Source organism: Elgaria multicarinata, chromosome 1, assembly GCF_023053635.1.
Source record: "Elgaria multicarinata webbii isolate HBS135686 ecotype San Diego chromosome 1, rElgMul1.1.pri, whole genome shotgun sequence".
In the NCBI taxonomy this organism is placed as follows: domain Eukaryota; kingdom Metazoa; phylum Chordata; class Lepidosauria; order Squamata; family Anguidae; genus Elgaria; species Elgaria multicarinata.
This window is the reverse complement of record NC_086171.1, coordinates 104,061,593-104,077,574: the sequence shown is the minus strand read 5'-3', so window position 1 is coordinate 104,077,574 and position 15,982 is coordinate 104,061,593. Positions and strand designations below refer to the sequence as shown.

Genomic DNA, 15,982 nt, shown 5'->3' with positions numbered 1-15,982 from the left:
AGAACACACTCTCAGTTCAGCTTGAGCAATAGTGAGGACCAACAGGCCTGGCTAGAAGTCTGCATATGTGCCCAGAATCTTCTGCAATGAGGTAGAGTTCTGTTATAGGCATGCATGAGTCAATGTAGAAAGAAATCCCTGAAAGTCAAAAGCTGGACAACAATACCTCCAACATTAGACATAGCATGCCACTAAATACCAGATGCTGGGGAACATGACCTGGAGGATGCTATTGTGCTCAAGTCCTACTTGTAGGCTTCCCATAGGCATCAGTTTGGCCTCTATAGCCAGTATTGAAAGGTATCATTCTGCAAACTCAAACACTAAAAGAGCTCCGCTGAATCTTTCCATTGTTCAATCAGTTCCCCATTACACTCGCACAATGGGTTTCACAAGAGTTATGCAGAACAGGATACACAAGGGTTATGCAGAACAGGTTGCACAAGTTACACAACAATAATGGATAGCTGCTTGCACAACTGTGCTTCTGCAAATGTAACTTTTGTTGGATTCTCCTCTTGCGCATAGTTTAGAATCAAGTTTCCACTAGCATGTTATTTTCCCAACAGAATGACACAGCTGGATACTGCCCTGCGGGAACAGAATGCTGAACTAGATTGGCCTTCAGTCAGATCCAGCCGGGCTTATTGGCAAGGTGTTTGATGCCAAGATTTCTATTTCAAATGCATAGAATCAACTTGGAAAAGTAAAAGAATCACAAGCTACTTTGTCAATCAAGACTATCTTATACCAATCTAGCAGTCATCTTCTGATAATGATCTAAAAGTTATAACACATAAAATCGAAGATTTTCAATACCTATGTTCTTAGAAACAAATTAATCCTAAGGCTAATGAGCCACAAGTGCACATTTATAGGGCTAAGCTAAAACTTGGTAGCCTGAATTGGACTCATCCCAGTGACAGAGCCAAAATCTTCAAAACAGTTCACTGAGAAGAAATTAAAAGACCAGCCAAGTGTTTTATAACAAGGCTTCCTTCTGCATTCCTTCTAACAATTAACTAAGAGCTATTCAAGAACATAAGCTTTTGTTGTGTTCCAATTTAAAGATTATTCAAGCACTAATGAAAATGCAATGATGCAATCACACTGGAAGTTTAAATTGAAAATGCCATTTAGCCCAAGGGAAACTATATCTTATCCATCCTAGAAAAGACTGATGAAACCACGTCGTGCCAGCCATATGCCAAAAAACTGCCTGCTGTTACTGCTGTTCATAGGCTTTTCTCAAGGAGCGACATAGAACAGAAATGGTGTTCCAGTCAGTTTCACTGTGGCCCAAAAGTTTCTGAAAATCCAAAGTTATAGGACAAGTCTCATTAGTTCTGTAGTGTAACACAAAGCAATGCAAAAACAAAGCAAGAATTCTGACAAACCATATTTGAAGACTAAAGAGCAAATACATTTGGTTATACTCCTTTTCATCTAGGTGTTCAATCATGAAGGTTAGGATATTTTGAACACCTGACTAGTATATGCCTCCTCTCAAATAGGAATGCCAAGGGCCTCACCTATAACCGTAGCACACACACCCCACACACACACACCTGGTTCATGTGGCATGTTCTAGGGCTTCAGGATGGTTTGTAAACCACCCCTGCCACCCACTGCCTGGTTCTGACTTCATGACAGCCCACGCGTCCAGAGAGGATAATTATGATAAGACCGCTTACAACCAGCACACGCAGGGAATGAAAATAAGCCACCATGGCTTATTTTCTCTGAAATCATGCAAACCTGCCCTCATTCTTGTATGACAACATAGAGAAGATTGGAATAAAAAAAGAATAGGGCCCACAGTGGCATAGGAAAGCAGCTGCCTGAGCTAACAAAAATGAAAAGGTTAGGTTCTGGGTAGGGGTAGGGACTTACCCACACTACGCCTTCCTCCATTGGGGAGTATTTGGCATGGGGGCAGCATCCTTGGCTTAGGTGGAGGCTGAAGCTTTCCAACTACCAACTTAGTTGCGGGGCTTTGCCCAGGCCTTGCCTTCCCCAATTGGGGAGGACAAAGTGTCCCCAGCCAACTCATTTGGGGTAATTTCACTGTGCGGAAGCTTTCCTCAGCCAGGAAAACCTCACAAGCATTGAAGCTGGTCCACAGCCAAAGTACCAGCTGGAGTTCCAGGCTGCTCATTGGTCAAACACTGGATGATGTCAGGAGATGTGGCCATACAAACTTGTGAAGGGCCAAGGGCTCTTCCACTCCAGTACCGTTTCTCACTCCTGCAGTAGCAAAACCCAACTAGGATTAAACAAAAGCCAAACAAACACAAATTTATTCTTGAAAAGGAAACTGTGGGTTCAGTGTTTCCCACATCTTTGAAATCAGAAGACACCAGAATCAAAAGCAATTCTGAATTAAACTTTGACAAATTGGTTAGAAAAGCCATTACAATCATGTATAATTAGGGACCTCATTTTTCAAGTCAGCTATTTGTGTAGCACATAACTCCCCAAAACCATGATATTTCCACAGCAGACACTGCTAATACAACAAAGCTTTGTGTTGTGGTTTACCAGTACTGCCAGAAAGAAACCTCAAGGGATTTATAATACAGTTGGCTGCACACTTATTCTATAGAAATTATCTTCAGAGACCATAACAACATTAGTGTTTTTTTAAAAAAAATAATTGAACTATTTTGCAACCACCATGCCAGGCAGAGACAGTACTGATCAATGAAGAACACTTTGGGACAACTGCTTGCTGACTTCTGAAATATTCCCCACCCTACCCTGGATTATCACTACAGCCATTTCTCTCTTGCATACCTAAATCCTCCCTGTTTCAAATCTCTTTTTATATGATAGTATAATTATTCCAAACAATACTAATTATAATCTGATTAAAACTAACCGTGTTATAAAGTTGTTAATATTCATCAAGGTAGGGTACTAAAGCTAAGCTACAACATGCATGATTCCAAAACTGGAGGGATACAGAAGCTGAATAAGAGAATTAGCTATATACAAAAGAGATGGGTCCAGTTTTCATTTTCCTGATTCCAATGTAATTACAACAAAACATCATACAAAATAAGCTAAGTAACTAAAGGATGTCCATTTTAAGTATAAGTCACAATGACAGAGATGATGGTCATAAAGATAGTCACAACTCCTCTTTCTGAGCTTTAAAGAACCTTATGCTACTAATAGAACATACCTAATTGTCAGGCACGTTTTTGTTAAAAGTCCTATTTTATATATTACCATTTTCCATTAAACTGTGACATGTTCCTAAACTATAAATAAAAAGTGAAACATCACTAGGTGGAGAACAAGACACTATTGCAAATTTTATGCAGATTACTGAACGCATCTTACGAATTCAAATGTGAAGCACTTGGAGGGCAATCAAGGACTGAACAACTCTACCTGAAGGAAAGATCGTGAGACACAGAAATAATACCATTAAAGGGGCTTTGCCTAACAATGGATGGAAATGAGCCACAACTAGAAATCAAATTACAGCAAAATAGGCAACTTGGTGCCCTCTAGATGTTTTGGGCGTTGCAATCCAAAACATTTGGAGGGCATCAGGTTACCTACACCTACATTAGGGCATAACCAGAAGACTGATATTTCAATACGTTTTTTCCTGTGGAAAGTCTGTTTCTGCATAGTAGTGTATATCATTCCCTCAAAAATATTTTAACAGAAATAATGAAGTTCAGAAGCAAATGTTGGTTTTGCCTTGTATGGGAAAGAAGAGGGTACGAACCTTAGGACTTTGGTTCAATTCCTCTTGCTACTATAAGCTTCTTGCATGTGGTCCTTGGAAAAATAGAAAGGGATAAATTTTAAGTGTAAAACTTTAGTTCTCTAAGTTCTGAAAGTTGTCAGCAAGTGCCAAATCATATTATCATATTTGTAAAACCATATAACGCTGGGTAACGTATTAACTGTCTGCTTCCTGTCTAGTCTATTGACAGAACGGATTCAGATGACTGGAGGGGCACTATGCATTCTCCGCCATAATGGTTGTGTACAGCTGCAAGGTACTACCATGGTGCAGATGCAAGGAGGTGTGGCTTCAAGGAAGAGACTGGAAGATTCTGTTTCAGTTTTTAATTAATTGCAATTCTGCATTATGTCCTAAACATAAACTGTGGTTAATCTTAATTATGGTTTGCAGAAACAAATAATAAATTATGATTTGAAGCTGACGTACTTCAACAAAACATAGTTAAAATGAACACTGGTTTGTCCAGGTTTGAACGTTACAACAAACTACACTTGGACCCTGCAGCAAGCTATAAAAGGAAGTAAAAGCTTCCAAACTTTACTACCCCTGCAGTCATGAATGCAGCCATAGGGTGCATTCAGACGACACTTTAGTCCACAGAGTGTGAATAGTCCACTCCATGGATGACTATTTGCATGTCACACTTGGATGACACAGAAGTAGTGCTCCGTGGAGTAGAGTATTCACATTCCATTGAGTAGTTGTCTCTCCACCGCCCCCTCTCCGCCCTCCCCACCGAATGGCGGCGCTGGCTTCTGCTTACCTTATCAATGTGTCACCATTCCGTGAGGAGGGGGAGGAGAGACACAGCATGCGAAGATGGGTCCCAGCTGTTGTTGGAGCGATGGTGGAGGCGGCGCAATGATTCCCCCTTCTGACAGGTGGTGTGATCCCTCCGCTGCTGCTTCATTTTCTGGTGACAGCCACAGTGCATCTTTTGCTGTGGCTGTCACCAAAGAAAGAAGCGGCAGCAGAGACATCACACCTCCTGACAGGAGGTGGAATCAATGCACCATCGCTCCAGCAGGCACATCACCTCCTGTCATTGGAGGCGCAACATCCATTGGTTCTCGCTGCAGTGGCCACATGGGGACAGGTGATGGGGACGTCACTCATCTCTGTCCGGTCCTTTGCTGGCGGTTGTATCCCATGCCCTGACATGCAAGGACACCATTCCGTAGCCTCTTACCCCTGTGGCGAGTGGAGAAACACACACTGCCCCTGCCAAAGAAGCAAGAGACTGCAGAACAGTCTCCTCGCATGTCAGGGCATGGGATCCAGCCACCGGTGAAGGATGCATCAGTGCTGAGCGATGTCCTCCCAGTATCACATGGCTTAACACCAAAGCCTCCTTCCCCCTTGGGGCCATAGCAACAGGGATGCAGACGGCTATAGCAATGCTGCCCCCTAACCTGTTGCCATGGTCCTGATAGGGAAGGAGGGGCACCCCACCAGCACAACCATCTGTCCTGCGCCTGTCACAAGCAGGACAGATCCTTGTGCTTCCTGTCCCCATTCACCAGAATAGAAGGGGAACTGGATATGGAAGCATGTCTCCTGCTGCTGCAAAGCAGCAGGAGAGGTGTTTGCGCGTCCAATTCTCCTTCTATTCTGGCAAATGGAGATGGGATGTGCAAGAATCTGTCCTACTCGTGACAGGTGCACGACAGATAGTTGCGCCCCCACTCCCCAATATCAGCGGGTAGATTTTTCCCACTGCTTGACATTACACCTTCAGCCACGAGAGACATGTTTCGCCCCCCGCCTTGTGATCCATATGGGGATTGGCTTGAGGGGATGGAAGGCGCTCCTTCCATCGCCTCAAGCCGATCTCCAGATGGATCGTGGAGGTGGAGGCAAGAGACTTTCCTGGGAACACGTGGGGCCCCGCAATCGGCGGTGCCCCATGCTAGGACAGCATGTCCCCAACCTGGGAAGCACGTGGGGAGCCCCCAATCACTCCACCCTACAAAGGGATGGCACGATCAGCGGCTGTCTAAGCGCTTCCCATGATGGGATTATTTCCCATGCCGATATACGTGCACTGGACAAGAACAGTAGGGGTTTCTTCCACTTTTGCCTCATAACTCTGTAAACAAGGGAAATAATCCATGGAGCCCACCACATGACATGATAAGCAACAGTTGTGCTTATACGACTCTGCAAACAGTTGGTTATCTCCATTGGTTATTTCTGGAAAATAACTAAACGTGGCTTGGTTTCCACCTGACAGACGACACATTAGTCAACAGGAGACTATTTAAGCAACGGTTGCTTACATAGTCCACTGTTGACTAACATGTTATCCAGAGTATGTGCATGTACGTTTTAACATTTTATAACATTTTATCTATTCTTTTGTATATGACATGCTTTTATAATCTGTGTATAACTTTTGTGTATGTAATTGGCTAAAACCTGTATTTGGTTGCCTTCAATAAATTGATCTGGCTAACATGTTATCCGAACAGACCCATAGTGTCAAGACGCTCAGTGGATGGCATGAATGGAGTTTCTCCTTTCTAAACCCAGTGACCAGCAGCGTCAGAGGGAGAACAAGGGAATCAAAAGGTCCGATGACTCCTCATTTTCCCTATTAACCATTCAGACAGAAAACTGAATACATAGTTCAATGTTTTGCAGGGGTCCAGAAATTTTGGATGGCATAATAACCAGCCAAAATTTGGCATGACCCTACACCAAAGCCATGTCCCTGATATCACACTTATATTCGGAGTAGCACAATGCTCACATCAGAGACAATCTTTTCCCCTCTCCACAGGAACTCAAGGAAAGAGTAAGGGAATGTCAGTGTCACGCTACACTCCTGATCACAGCATATGGGAAATCCCCTGCTCTTGTACTGACCTTGGACATGAGCAGGGGATCCCACTGCTGCCTTTTCCTCATCTCTTCCCACCCTAGTTGGGTTGATCACATCAACCATCACCTCATCCCTTTCTAGTACAAGCCGTTTGCTCACTGCAATAGCTATCACCGGCCACCCTGCAACAATCCCTTTTTCTATCAGGAAGGCTAAAATGGAGAGGGCTGTGTTGGCTGAGCAGCAGCAACTCACATACTGAGCGCTGGCTAGAACCAAACATTGCTGGAAAGAGAAGGCCATGGCAATGGCTTATATGCTCATCCCTGGGAAGCAAGGAAGCACAGCTCAGTACATGTATGGGGACCAGGGATGGGGCTGCTACACTCAGCAGAGGAAATTATCTGCTCAACATTATGAGCACATTTGTGAAGCCCTGCACTTGACAAATAACCATGGGAAATGAGAAGCATTTCTCATTCCTGCTTGTAAAGTATTCTAGGACCTTATAGTACTGCCAAGCAAGGGGATATAAGCACATGGATATGACAAAAAGGGGAGAAACTGGAACTCCAGTGTTACAGAGCTGATAAACATGCTCAATCCACCCTTTCTGAGAAGTATAGAAGGAAGCCATGAGTCCTAGACAATGAGTCCTTCCCCTCCCCTGCATACAGTGCAGATAGAACAGCAGAGTAGCAATTCATGCACTTCACCATTCTAGGATCAGACAGCAGCACTGTTTGGGCCCATTTCATACATTCTACCGACACAAACAAAGGTCATTGCATATATACTCAACAGAGAACTGTATCCAAGCATGGCTCCTTTAAGCATCTGCTGATATGATGTGGAATTAGTTAACAAATTCAAGGTTGTAATAAAGTTACCTTATAAACTTTTAAAGGCCTCCACTACATAACATCCTCTACTCTGCAAATTATAGATGTCGGACATAGGGAGTCAAAAGCTATTGTTATGAACGCCACAAATTAGCTTTTGACAATTAAGACAGTATCATATCCCCTTCATGGCACACCAGGGCTGTCTTTATGCAAAGTGGATCCCCAACCTCAGTTGAAGTTTCAAGGACAGCAATCTTTTCCTGACTCATATACAAATGCAACACCAGACATGGTTTAAATCCCAGGCACACCACCCTGCACACTGATTGTTACTCAACCCATGACCACCGGCTACTTAACTAAATGTACAAGAATTTCTTGTACTCGCACCAATCTATCATTCTAATGTCTATGTGAGGGCTAATAAACTGAGACTCAATCCAGACAAGACTGAGATGCTGTTAGTAGGTGATTCCGCTGACAGGATAAGGGGTGTTCTACCAGTTCTGGATGGGATTGCACTCACCCTGAAGGAGCAGGTTCGTAGCTTGGGGGTTCTTTTAGACCCATCATTGTCACTTGAGGCTCAGGTGACCTCAGTGGCACGGAGTGCCTTCTACAAACTCCGGTTGGTGGCCCAGCTACGCCCCTATCTGGACAGGGATAACCTGGCTTCAGTTGTCCATGCTCTGGTAACCTCCAAGTTAGATTACTGCAATGCGCTCTACGTAGGGCTGCCTTTGAAGACAGTTCGGAAGCTGCAGCTCGTGCAAAATGCAGCGGCCAGATTGATTTCGGGAACCAGAAGGTTTGACCATATAACACCTGCTCTGGTCCGCTTGCACTGGCTGCCTGTATGTTTCCGAGCCCAATTCAAGGTGCTGGTTTGGACCTATAAAGCCTTACACGGCTTGGGACCACAATACCTGACAGAACGCCTCTCCCGACGTGAATATACCCGGTCACTACGTTCAACATCTAAGGTCCTCCTCCGGGTGCCTACTCCGAGAGAGGCTCGGAGTGTGGCAACGAGGGATAGGGCCTTTTCGGTGGTGGCCCCCAGACTGTGGAATGATCTCCCTGATGAGGCTTGCCTGGCGCCAACGCTACTGTCTTTCCGGCGCCAGGTTAAGACTTTCCTCTTTGCCCAGGCATATGGCGGCACATCCTAATTACCCACATATTTAGTTTTTAATCAGTTTTTAATGCTTTATGTGTGTATGTACTGTGTTTTAGAGTTTTAAATTTTGTATACTTGTTTTTACCTCAATTTTAGAATTTCTGTAAACCGTCCAGAGAGCCCTGGCTATGGGAGCGGTATATAAGTGTAATAAATAAATAAATAAATAAAATAAATGATAGCTTTGGGGTTGGGGCCTGCAGAAGAATATCTGTGGGAGAGTATTGACTGGTAGGGACCCAAGGGAAAGATATCCATGTAGGGAAGGTTCCAACCTGCATTCATATAAAATATTTATAATATTTGCATTTCATTTTAAAGTTAAAACATATGTAACAATAATAGAGTACAGCAGTTGTGGCTCTATTAACAATTCCTACATCCAGATTGGCATATCAGAATTTTCTAATGGATACTTCTGTTCTAGGGCCTGGCAGAATAGTAGAAAAGGAGTTTATTGCAATTATATTTAAAGAGGTTTCAGAAACTGACTCAGGTGCCCTAAACTCATGTCCTCGCCATGATGAAATGCAGAAACTAGACACATTTGCTAAATTACAAATGGTGCCAACCCTCTCAGTCTGATAGGGCCTTATGTTAAAACAAGTTCTTTTCCCAGGCTTACTATAGATATTATGTTCATATTCTATCTTCCCAATATAATTACTACTTATAAACTGTAATAAAACAAGAGTTAAAATTAATGCCGGACTTTAAGTGCGCTATGTGTTCAGGTATAGAATGTAAGTAAATCACTTCAGATACGATTAGTAATGCAAAAATTCTTAGCCTCTTGTCATTCAGTGAGATAAGAGCAATTCCAATTATAATGTGCAGATTCCACTAAAGAGCAACTATTTACAACCTCCAAAATTAACTGAACACACCATCTTAATGATGCCATTTTTAATGATGCCAGGCCCAAATAGCAAGGTGCAGAGAAGGAACAGCTGAAAAGAGCTTGCTTATCCCCTCCTGCCAGAAACAACATCTAGCTCCAACTCCCAGTTGTCCTGGGACTGCAAAGCAGAAGGGAAGCACACTCTTGCATTATCCATCACCCAGGGGGCTAAGGGCTGCTAGGCCGTGTGTGTATATATTTACAATCTATTGTAAGCCACTTTGAGGATCATTCAATCAAAAGGAACACTGTACTTGCTAACCTATTGTGGGTCAAGCCACTGACCAAGAAAGTACCAAGCAGGAGTAACTAGCAGCCCCACAAGTGTCTTTTCCTATTAGTATCTACTGTATTCTGGATGCTGTGCAGTAAAGTTTATGATATAGTTTCTTTGCTGCAATGGAATGATAGATAGGGATCCCTTTACTACCCCCTTACCATGATTTGGTTCCAGCCAGCCTCAGGACGAAGCTCTGAGAAGGAGCAAGCAGGGAGCTTGATAGGCTCAGGGCCAATGCCCACTCCTCTCTCTACTCAATCAGGAACCTGAACTGTAAGGTCAGTCCTCTCAGGACATACAAGTGGGATGAGCGCTGCTGTCATGGTGTATGAAGCAGTTGGTTGGTGGCGAGGGGCAATGCAGCTTTCTGAGATGTTACCTGGCAGGGCTGGTCAGCCAAAATAGTAGAGGGGGGGTATTGGTCATGTGGAAGAGCCAGAACAGGTAGTTGGCTCAAGCAGAAGGCAGGCTACTGGCCCATGCAATCTTCCTCCTGACTATTTTTATTTATTTATTTATTTATTACATTTTTATACCGCCCAATAGCCGAAGCTCTCTGGGCGGTTCACAAAAATTAAAACCATCATAGAACAACCAACAAGTTAAAAACACAAATACAAAATACAATATAGAAAGCACAACCAGGATAAAACCACGCAGCAAAATTGATATAAGGTTAAAATACAGAGTTAAAACAGTATAATTTAAATTTAAGTTAAAATTAAGTGTTAAAATACTGAGTGAATAAAAAGGTCTTCAGCTGGCGACGAAAGGAGTACAGTGTAGGCGCCAGGCGGACCTCTCTGGGGAGCTCATTCCACAACCGGGGTGCCACAGCGGAGAAAGCCCTTCTCCTAGTAGCCACTTGCCTCACTTCCTTTGGCAGGGGCTCACGGAGAAGGGCCCCTGTAGATGATCTTAAGGTCCGGGTAGGTACATATGGGAGGAGGCGTTCCTTCAAATAACCTGGCCCCAAACCGTTTAGAGCTTTAAATGTCAATACCAGCACTTTGAATCGGGCCCGGACCTGGACTGGCAGCCAATGAAGTTGTAAAAGGACTGGCGTAATGTGATCTCGCCAGCCAGTCCCTGTTAGTAAACAGGCTGCCCTGTTTTGTACCAGATGAAGCTTCCGGACCGTTTTCAAAGGCAGCCCCACGTATAACGCATTGCAGTAATCCAAACGAGAGGTTATCAGAGCATGGATAACTGTAGGCTATCACTGTCCAGATAAGGGCGCAGTTGGTATATCAGCCTAAGCTGATAAAAGGTGCTCTTTGCCACTGAGTTCACCTGTGCCTCAAGTGACAGTTCTGGATCGAAGAGCACCCCCAAACTACAGACCCGATCCTTTAGGGAGAGTGCAACCCCGTCCAGGACAGGGCAAACATCACCTCGCCGGACAAATGAACCACCCGCTAACAGTACCTCCGTCTTGTCTGGATTGAGTCTCAGTTTGTTAGCCCTCATCCAGGTGGGGGAGGGGAAGACAAATGTCCCAGCATGTGCCTAATTCCTGTCAGCTATCTGCAACTCTGTTGCAGTGCAAGTTTGAGTCCCAGGAGTACTCTGACCTGGTTTGCACGATCACCATAGCTTAATCAAGCCACGATGCCTTGCTTTAGCGACCGCATTTACCAGGAGCCATTTGTATACCCACCTGGGCACAGTTTGTCATGTCATCCGAAGTCAGGCGGTATCACTTGTTGGAAAGGGCAATAACCTTCAAATAACCCCAAAACATCCCAAAGGATCCCATTCTCATACCCTATGCAGTGAGTCCCTGGAGAAGGAAGCTGTGTGTATATGTGTGTGTGTGTGTAGCTGTGGCTCCCCTTGTTTGTCAAGTCCCTCCTTTTGGCTGCTTGGCAAAAAGTCTTCCCTCCTTGGGTGGGTTGCAAATCCATGCCCCAGGATTGTGGTAGGCCCTGTAGGCCTCCTGCTGAGAGAGCTATAAGGGTGCAGTGTTGTAAGACCTATTCTTCCTTGTGTATTTGGGTGGGGGGCTGGGGACTGACAGTAACAGGGTCATTGCTGTCTGTACTATTTGGGGTTCACTGCTGTGCAGCTGCTGTGATGTCATTGTGTGTGTTGTGATGCCGGGGAGTATTCTGGAGACATGTCCACATTGCTGTGTTAATTAGCTTCCCCCTTATGTAGGCATCAGCACAGTCCCAAATTAGTGGCTTTGGCAATATTTCCATAGATACGGGGTGGGGTATCTTTTTATGTTCTTTTGAGATTTCCCAAGTGGTATATTTTCTCCTACCTCTTATTCTGAACAGGTATAGGATATGGTAGCTGTCATATCTTCGCCCCTACCCAGATCAGCTGTAGCACAGGATTGTTTGGCAAATCCTGTAACAGCTACTTCCCTTTCTCCTATTAGTTTCAATCTCCAGAGAATATTGGAGTTGCTCAAACATGTTTCTCAATGAGAATAATCAGTAAACATGGGCACGCTTCCTTAAAAGACTTTCACAACAATGCTTTTCTTCCCTTGCAATGTGCACTCACAAGGAACGCTTTGGTGTGCTCTACTAATTTAATGCAAGGAAAGTATGATTGCCGAGCTGAACAGTTCTGGCTTGGGTTCCCTATAACATGCCCAGAATCCTGTGAAATGTTCAGGGGTTCCATAGTAGTCAAGTTTACTTGGAATGCTTTTTTAAAAAAGTCAGAATGTTTGAAAACCACCATTTTAAATGAGGAAATCTTCTGTACCTACAGCAGTAGCATCACTCTAAACATAAACACAATCAGCACCCCTTGATCAGGTGCTTGCTATCCATCTACAAGTTGAACCAGAAGGAGGATCATAGCTATGCATCTCAATTTAAGGATCTACAAAATCAGAATGCAACCAAGACAACCTGAATTCAGAAGTTATTGTCAAATATGGTGAAGCATACAACAAGTATTCAAATGACTAAATTCTATTGAAGTTGAGAAATCATCTGGTGATACCTAACTAAATATCCTTTCAGGCAAAGAATATCCTAACCAACCAACCAACAACTGGTAACAGGTGCCTACTTGGGCTTTCGATAGAAACTTTTAAACAGACAGTTCTGACTGCTAACAGTGATAAGGAACCTTTATACGTGACCCTAGAAGAGAACATAATGTTACAGTATTGCTACTATGCTATATAAAGTCTCAGGAAATCATGAAAGAAGAAACCAACAATGCTTTCTTACCTTGCTGTAACACTGTGTTTTTGAGTAGCACTGCATCTCTTAAAGGCACACCACAGCCTCCCAGCTAGAGATGCCGACTTTCTCCCAAGACATTCTCAGTTCTCTTCTACCCTCAACCCTACCAGTAAAGGTCATAGTGAAGCAGTTTGTTAATCTAAAAACAGCAGAGCTGGCATTGCAATGGCTCGAAAGAATGCCAGAAAGGAGGCCTGATGAACGACCACAAAAAAGTGAACTCTAAAATGACAGAATATCTTGGGCAGTGTGACATGAAGTAACCATTCCTGCACTTACAACAGGCACCTTACTTTACAACAGGCATCTTACTAACATTAGCACAACTTTATCAGTCAAAGAAGCCACCTTGAATGGGATCTTGTGAAAGAGGAAGTAAAGACACCAACTGACAGGGCATCATGAGAAGAAGCTGAGCAAGTTTCAAGTGGGTTGCACATGTGCAAACAGATTTGGCTAACAGGGAGGACAAGATTCACAACAGAAGGGCAAAGCCTTGCTGTGGAATACATTCAAGTTAAAAACAAAGAAGTAGATCTGGTGAAGCTTTTTAAACAACCTCATAATGACAGCAATCAAAACAGGTCACTCCAAAGGGATGTCTGCCTTTGGCATACACCTGTAGTACACAATTAAACAGTCTTAGAACAACAGTCACTCAATATGTAGAATCAGCAAGCCAGGTAGTTATTAATGCTCCTGAGGAATTATCAGATCTGGTCTAAATTCCAGGAGGGTAGCCATGTTGTGTGTTGCTGAACAAGCAAGAGCATCCTCTGGCTGTTACAGCAAAACCCTGTACATGTCCACTCAGAAATAAACCCCACTGACTTTAATGGGGCTTATTCCCAGCCAAGTTAAGTACATGGTTGCAGCCTTAAAAGGTTAAGATATTTACTGCGGGCAAAGACATAATGAACTAGAGCTCGCTATATCAAGTGCATTAAGCCATAGGATGATGCTCACACTGGGGGGGGGGGGGAAGGTTCTGTTGACGGCTGTAAGGAAGGATAGATGATTGAATGTGAACCTCCCAAGCCAGTCTACCTATAAACGTCAGATGCTGGCAGAAGACAACAGGGATTGAGGGCAGTTGCCTTCATGCCTCTTTGGGCGCTTCCCAGAGGCATCTGACTGGCCACGGTGGGAAACAGCAAGGGGGACTATACAGACCTTTGTCTGATCCAGAATGACAATTCTTCACGTTTTTAAACGGGGAGGGAAGGAGGGGGTTGGGCAGACGCCGAACCTCCCTCAATGGCGCCTCTCTGGAGATGAGAAGAAAGCCCCCACCCCCCCACACACCCCACCCCACCCCCGCACCTCCAACACAGCCTCCGCTTTCGCGCCACACCCACTTGCTTCCAGCATCTGCGGCTGCCCACTCTCCCGCCCACACCTCACCCAATTCCCTCCTGCCTTCCTCGCCGCAGCGCGCTTCCCACATACCGTGCTGGGTGAAAATATTGAAGCCGCTCTCGGTGCCTCGGGGAGCGGCCGCCTCTCGCCTCCGGCTGGCGGGCCTGGTCGCGCCGCTGCTGCTGCTGCTGCTGCTGCCTCGGAGCCCCCTAGGTTGGGGCTGCGGCTGGGAAAGAGGCGGCGGCGGCTGTTGCTGCGGCGGTTGCTGCTGCTGCTGCTGCTGCTGGAGCGCGGCGGCGGCGGCGGCGCCCGGCTCTCCGACGCGGCCCACCTGCTGGCCCATCCCCGTCCTCCTCCTCCTCCTCCCGCGCTGGGCCCCCGCCAGAGCCCTCGGCCGCCTCCTCCTCCTCCTCCTCCTCTCGCTCACATGCCGCTTCTTGAGCCGCGCCCGGCTAAGCCCTGCTCCCCACAGGGCTGCCTCGCCTCCTTCTCCTCCTCCCTCACCCCCGTCCTCCGGGCAGGCCCTCACGGACTCGCCCCCTCAACCTCCGCCGCCGCCATCTTAACCACAGAGCTCAAGGGCCGGAGACAGAACGACTCCCTCTCGACCACCCTTCCCACCTCCGGTCCTCCAGGGGCGCCAATGGCTCCGCCTCCGCCTCCAATTGCTGCCCCGCCCCAACTAGTAGCTCCGCCCCTAATCCCCGCCACTGAACTGGCCCGCCCATCCTCACAAGGCGCCGCCCCCTTTCCCCCTTCTTCCGCTCTCTGCGAAGACACTTGGGAAGGGCGGAGAATAAACCAAAATTATACACATAAAATCAATAATTATTCTCATATCCAGGATGAAAAACCCAAAACATTTATAGTTACTAACATGTGTTCTCTCAAGTGTAAGGGTTTCTTAGAGGAAAAGCCAAATGCATTTCAATTCGTTTATTTATATCATTCAATAAATTACTTTTTTTAAAAAAAAAATCCATCAAGTGCAGAGGGATACATTAGGAAGGATTCCCTCGAAAGGAAATCGGTTTTAATGTATCTTCCTTTCGGTAAAAGGTCATCATTTTATTTTAATGGAGATATTTTTAAGAATAATAATTCTTAGGAAATGTCTTTATTTATTTATTTAGAGTATTTTTTATCCCGCACCTCAGCTAAAAGGTTCTCGGAGCGTCTTACAATTTATCAATAAAGAAGACAGTCCCTACCCTCAGGCTTACATTCTAAAAAAGACACGGCACACAAGGAAAAGGTGATGGGGAGGGAAGAGGGAGAAGAGGGTCTTCTGTTTGTGTAACATGGAGTATTTCAAGCTTTGTGGGGCAAAATGCAAGATAGCATTATTTGGGTTTCCTTTTAAGGCACCAAGGCATTCTTCTGAGTAAGCTTGCTGAAGATTGCATTGCACAACAAGGTCAATGTAGGAAGGCAGATGAGCATGTATGGAGAAATGCTTACTCACAGGTGACAAATTCCCAATTCCCATCCAGATTCTTCTCCAAAATTTAATCAATCCCCCCTTCAGTTAATACCCCCATTCATCAAGCATCGTTACTTTCATGATAAAATGAAATGGTGCACAATTCCATTCCTGATTGGGGGTTCA

At 45.0% G+C, this 15,982-nt stretch overlaps 1 protein-coding gene across 2 annotated transcripts in view; it reads right to left on the bottom strand.

Moving 5' to 3' along the window:
• ABL2 (ABL proto-oncogene 2, non-receptor tyrosine kinase) overlaps positions 1-14,717 on the bottom strand; it is a 57,690-nt gene extending 42,973 nt beyond the window's left edge. For both annotated transcript variants that reach the window (XM_063134161.1, XM_063134170.1), the window contains exon 1: positions 14,464-14,717. In XM_063134161.1, the coding sequence (XP_062990231.1) occupies positions 14,464-14,716 (253 nt within the window). In that variant the 5' untranslated portion in view covers position 14,717. The remainder of the gene's footprint in view (positions 1-14,463) is intronic.
• Positions 14,718-15,982: the final 1,265 nt, after the last annotated feature.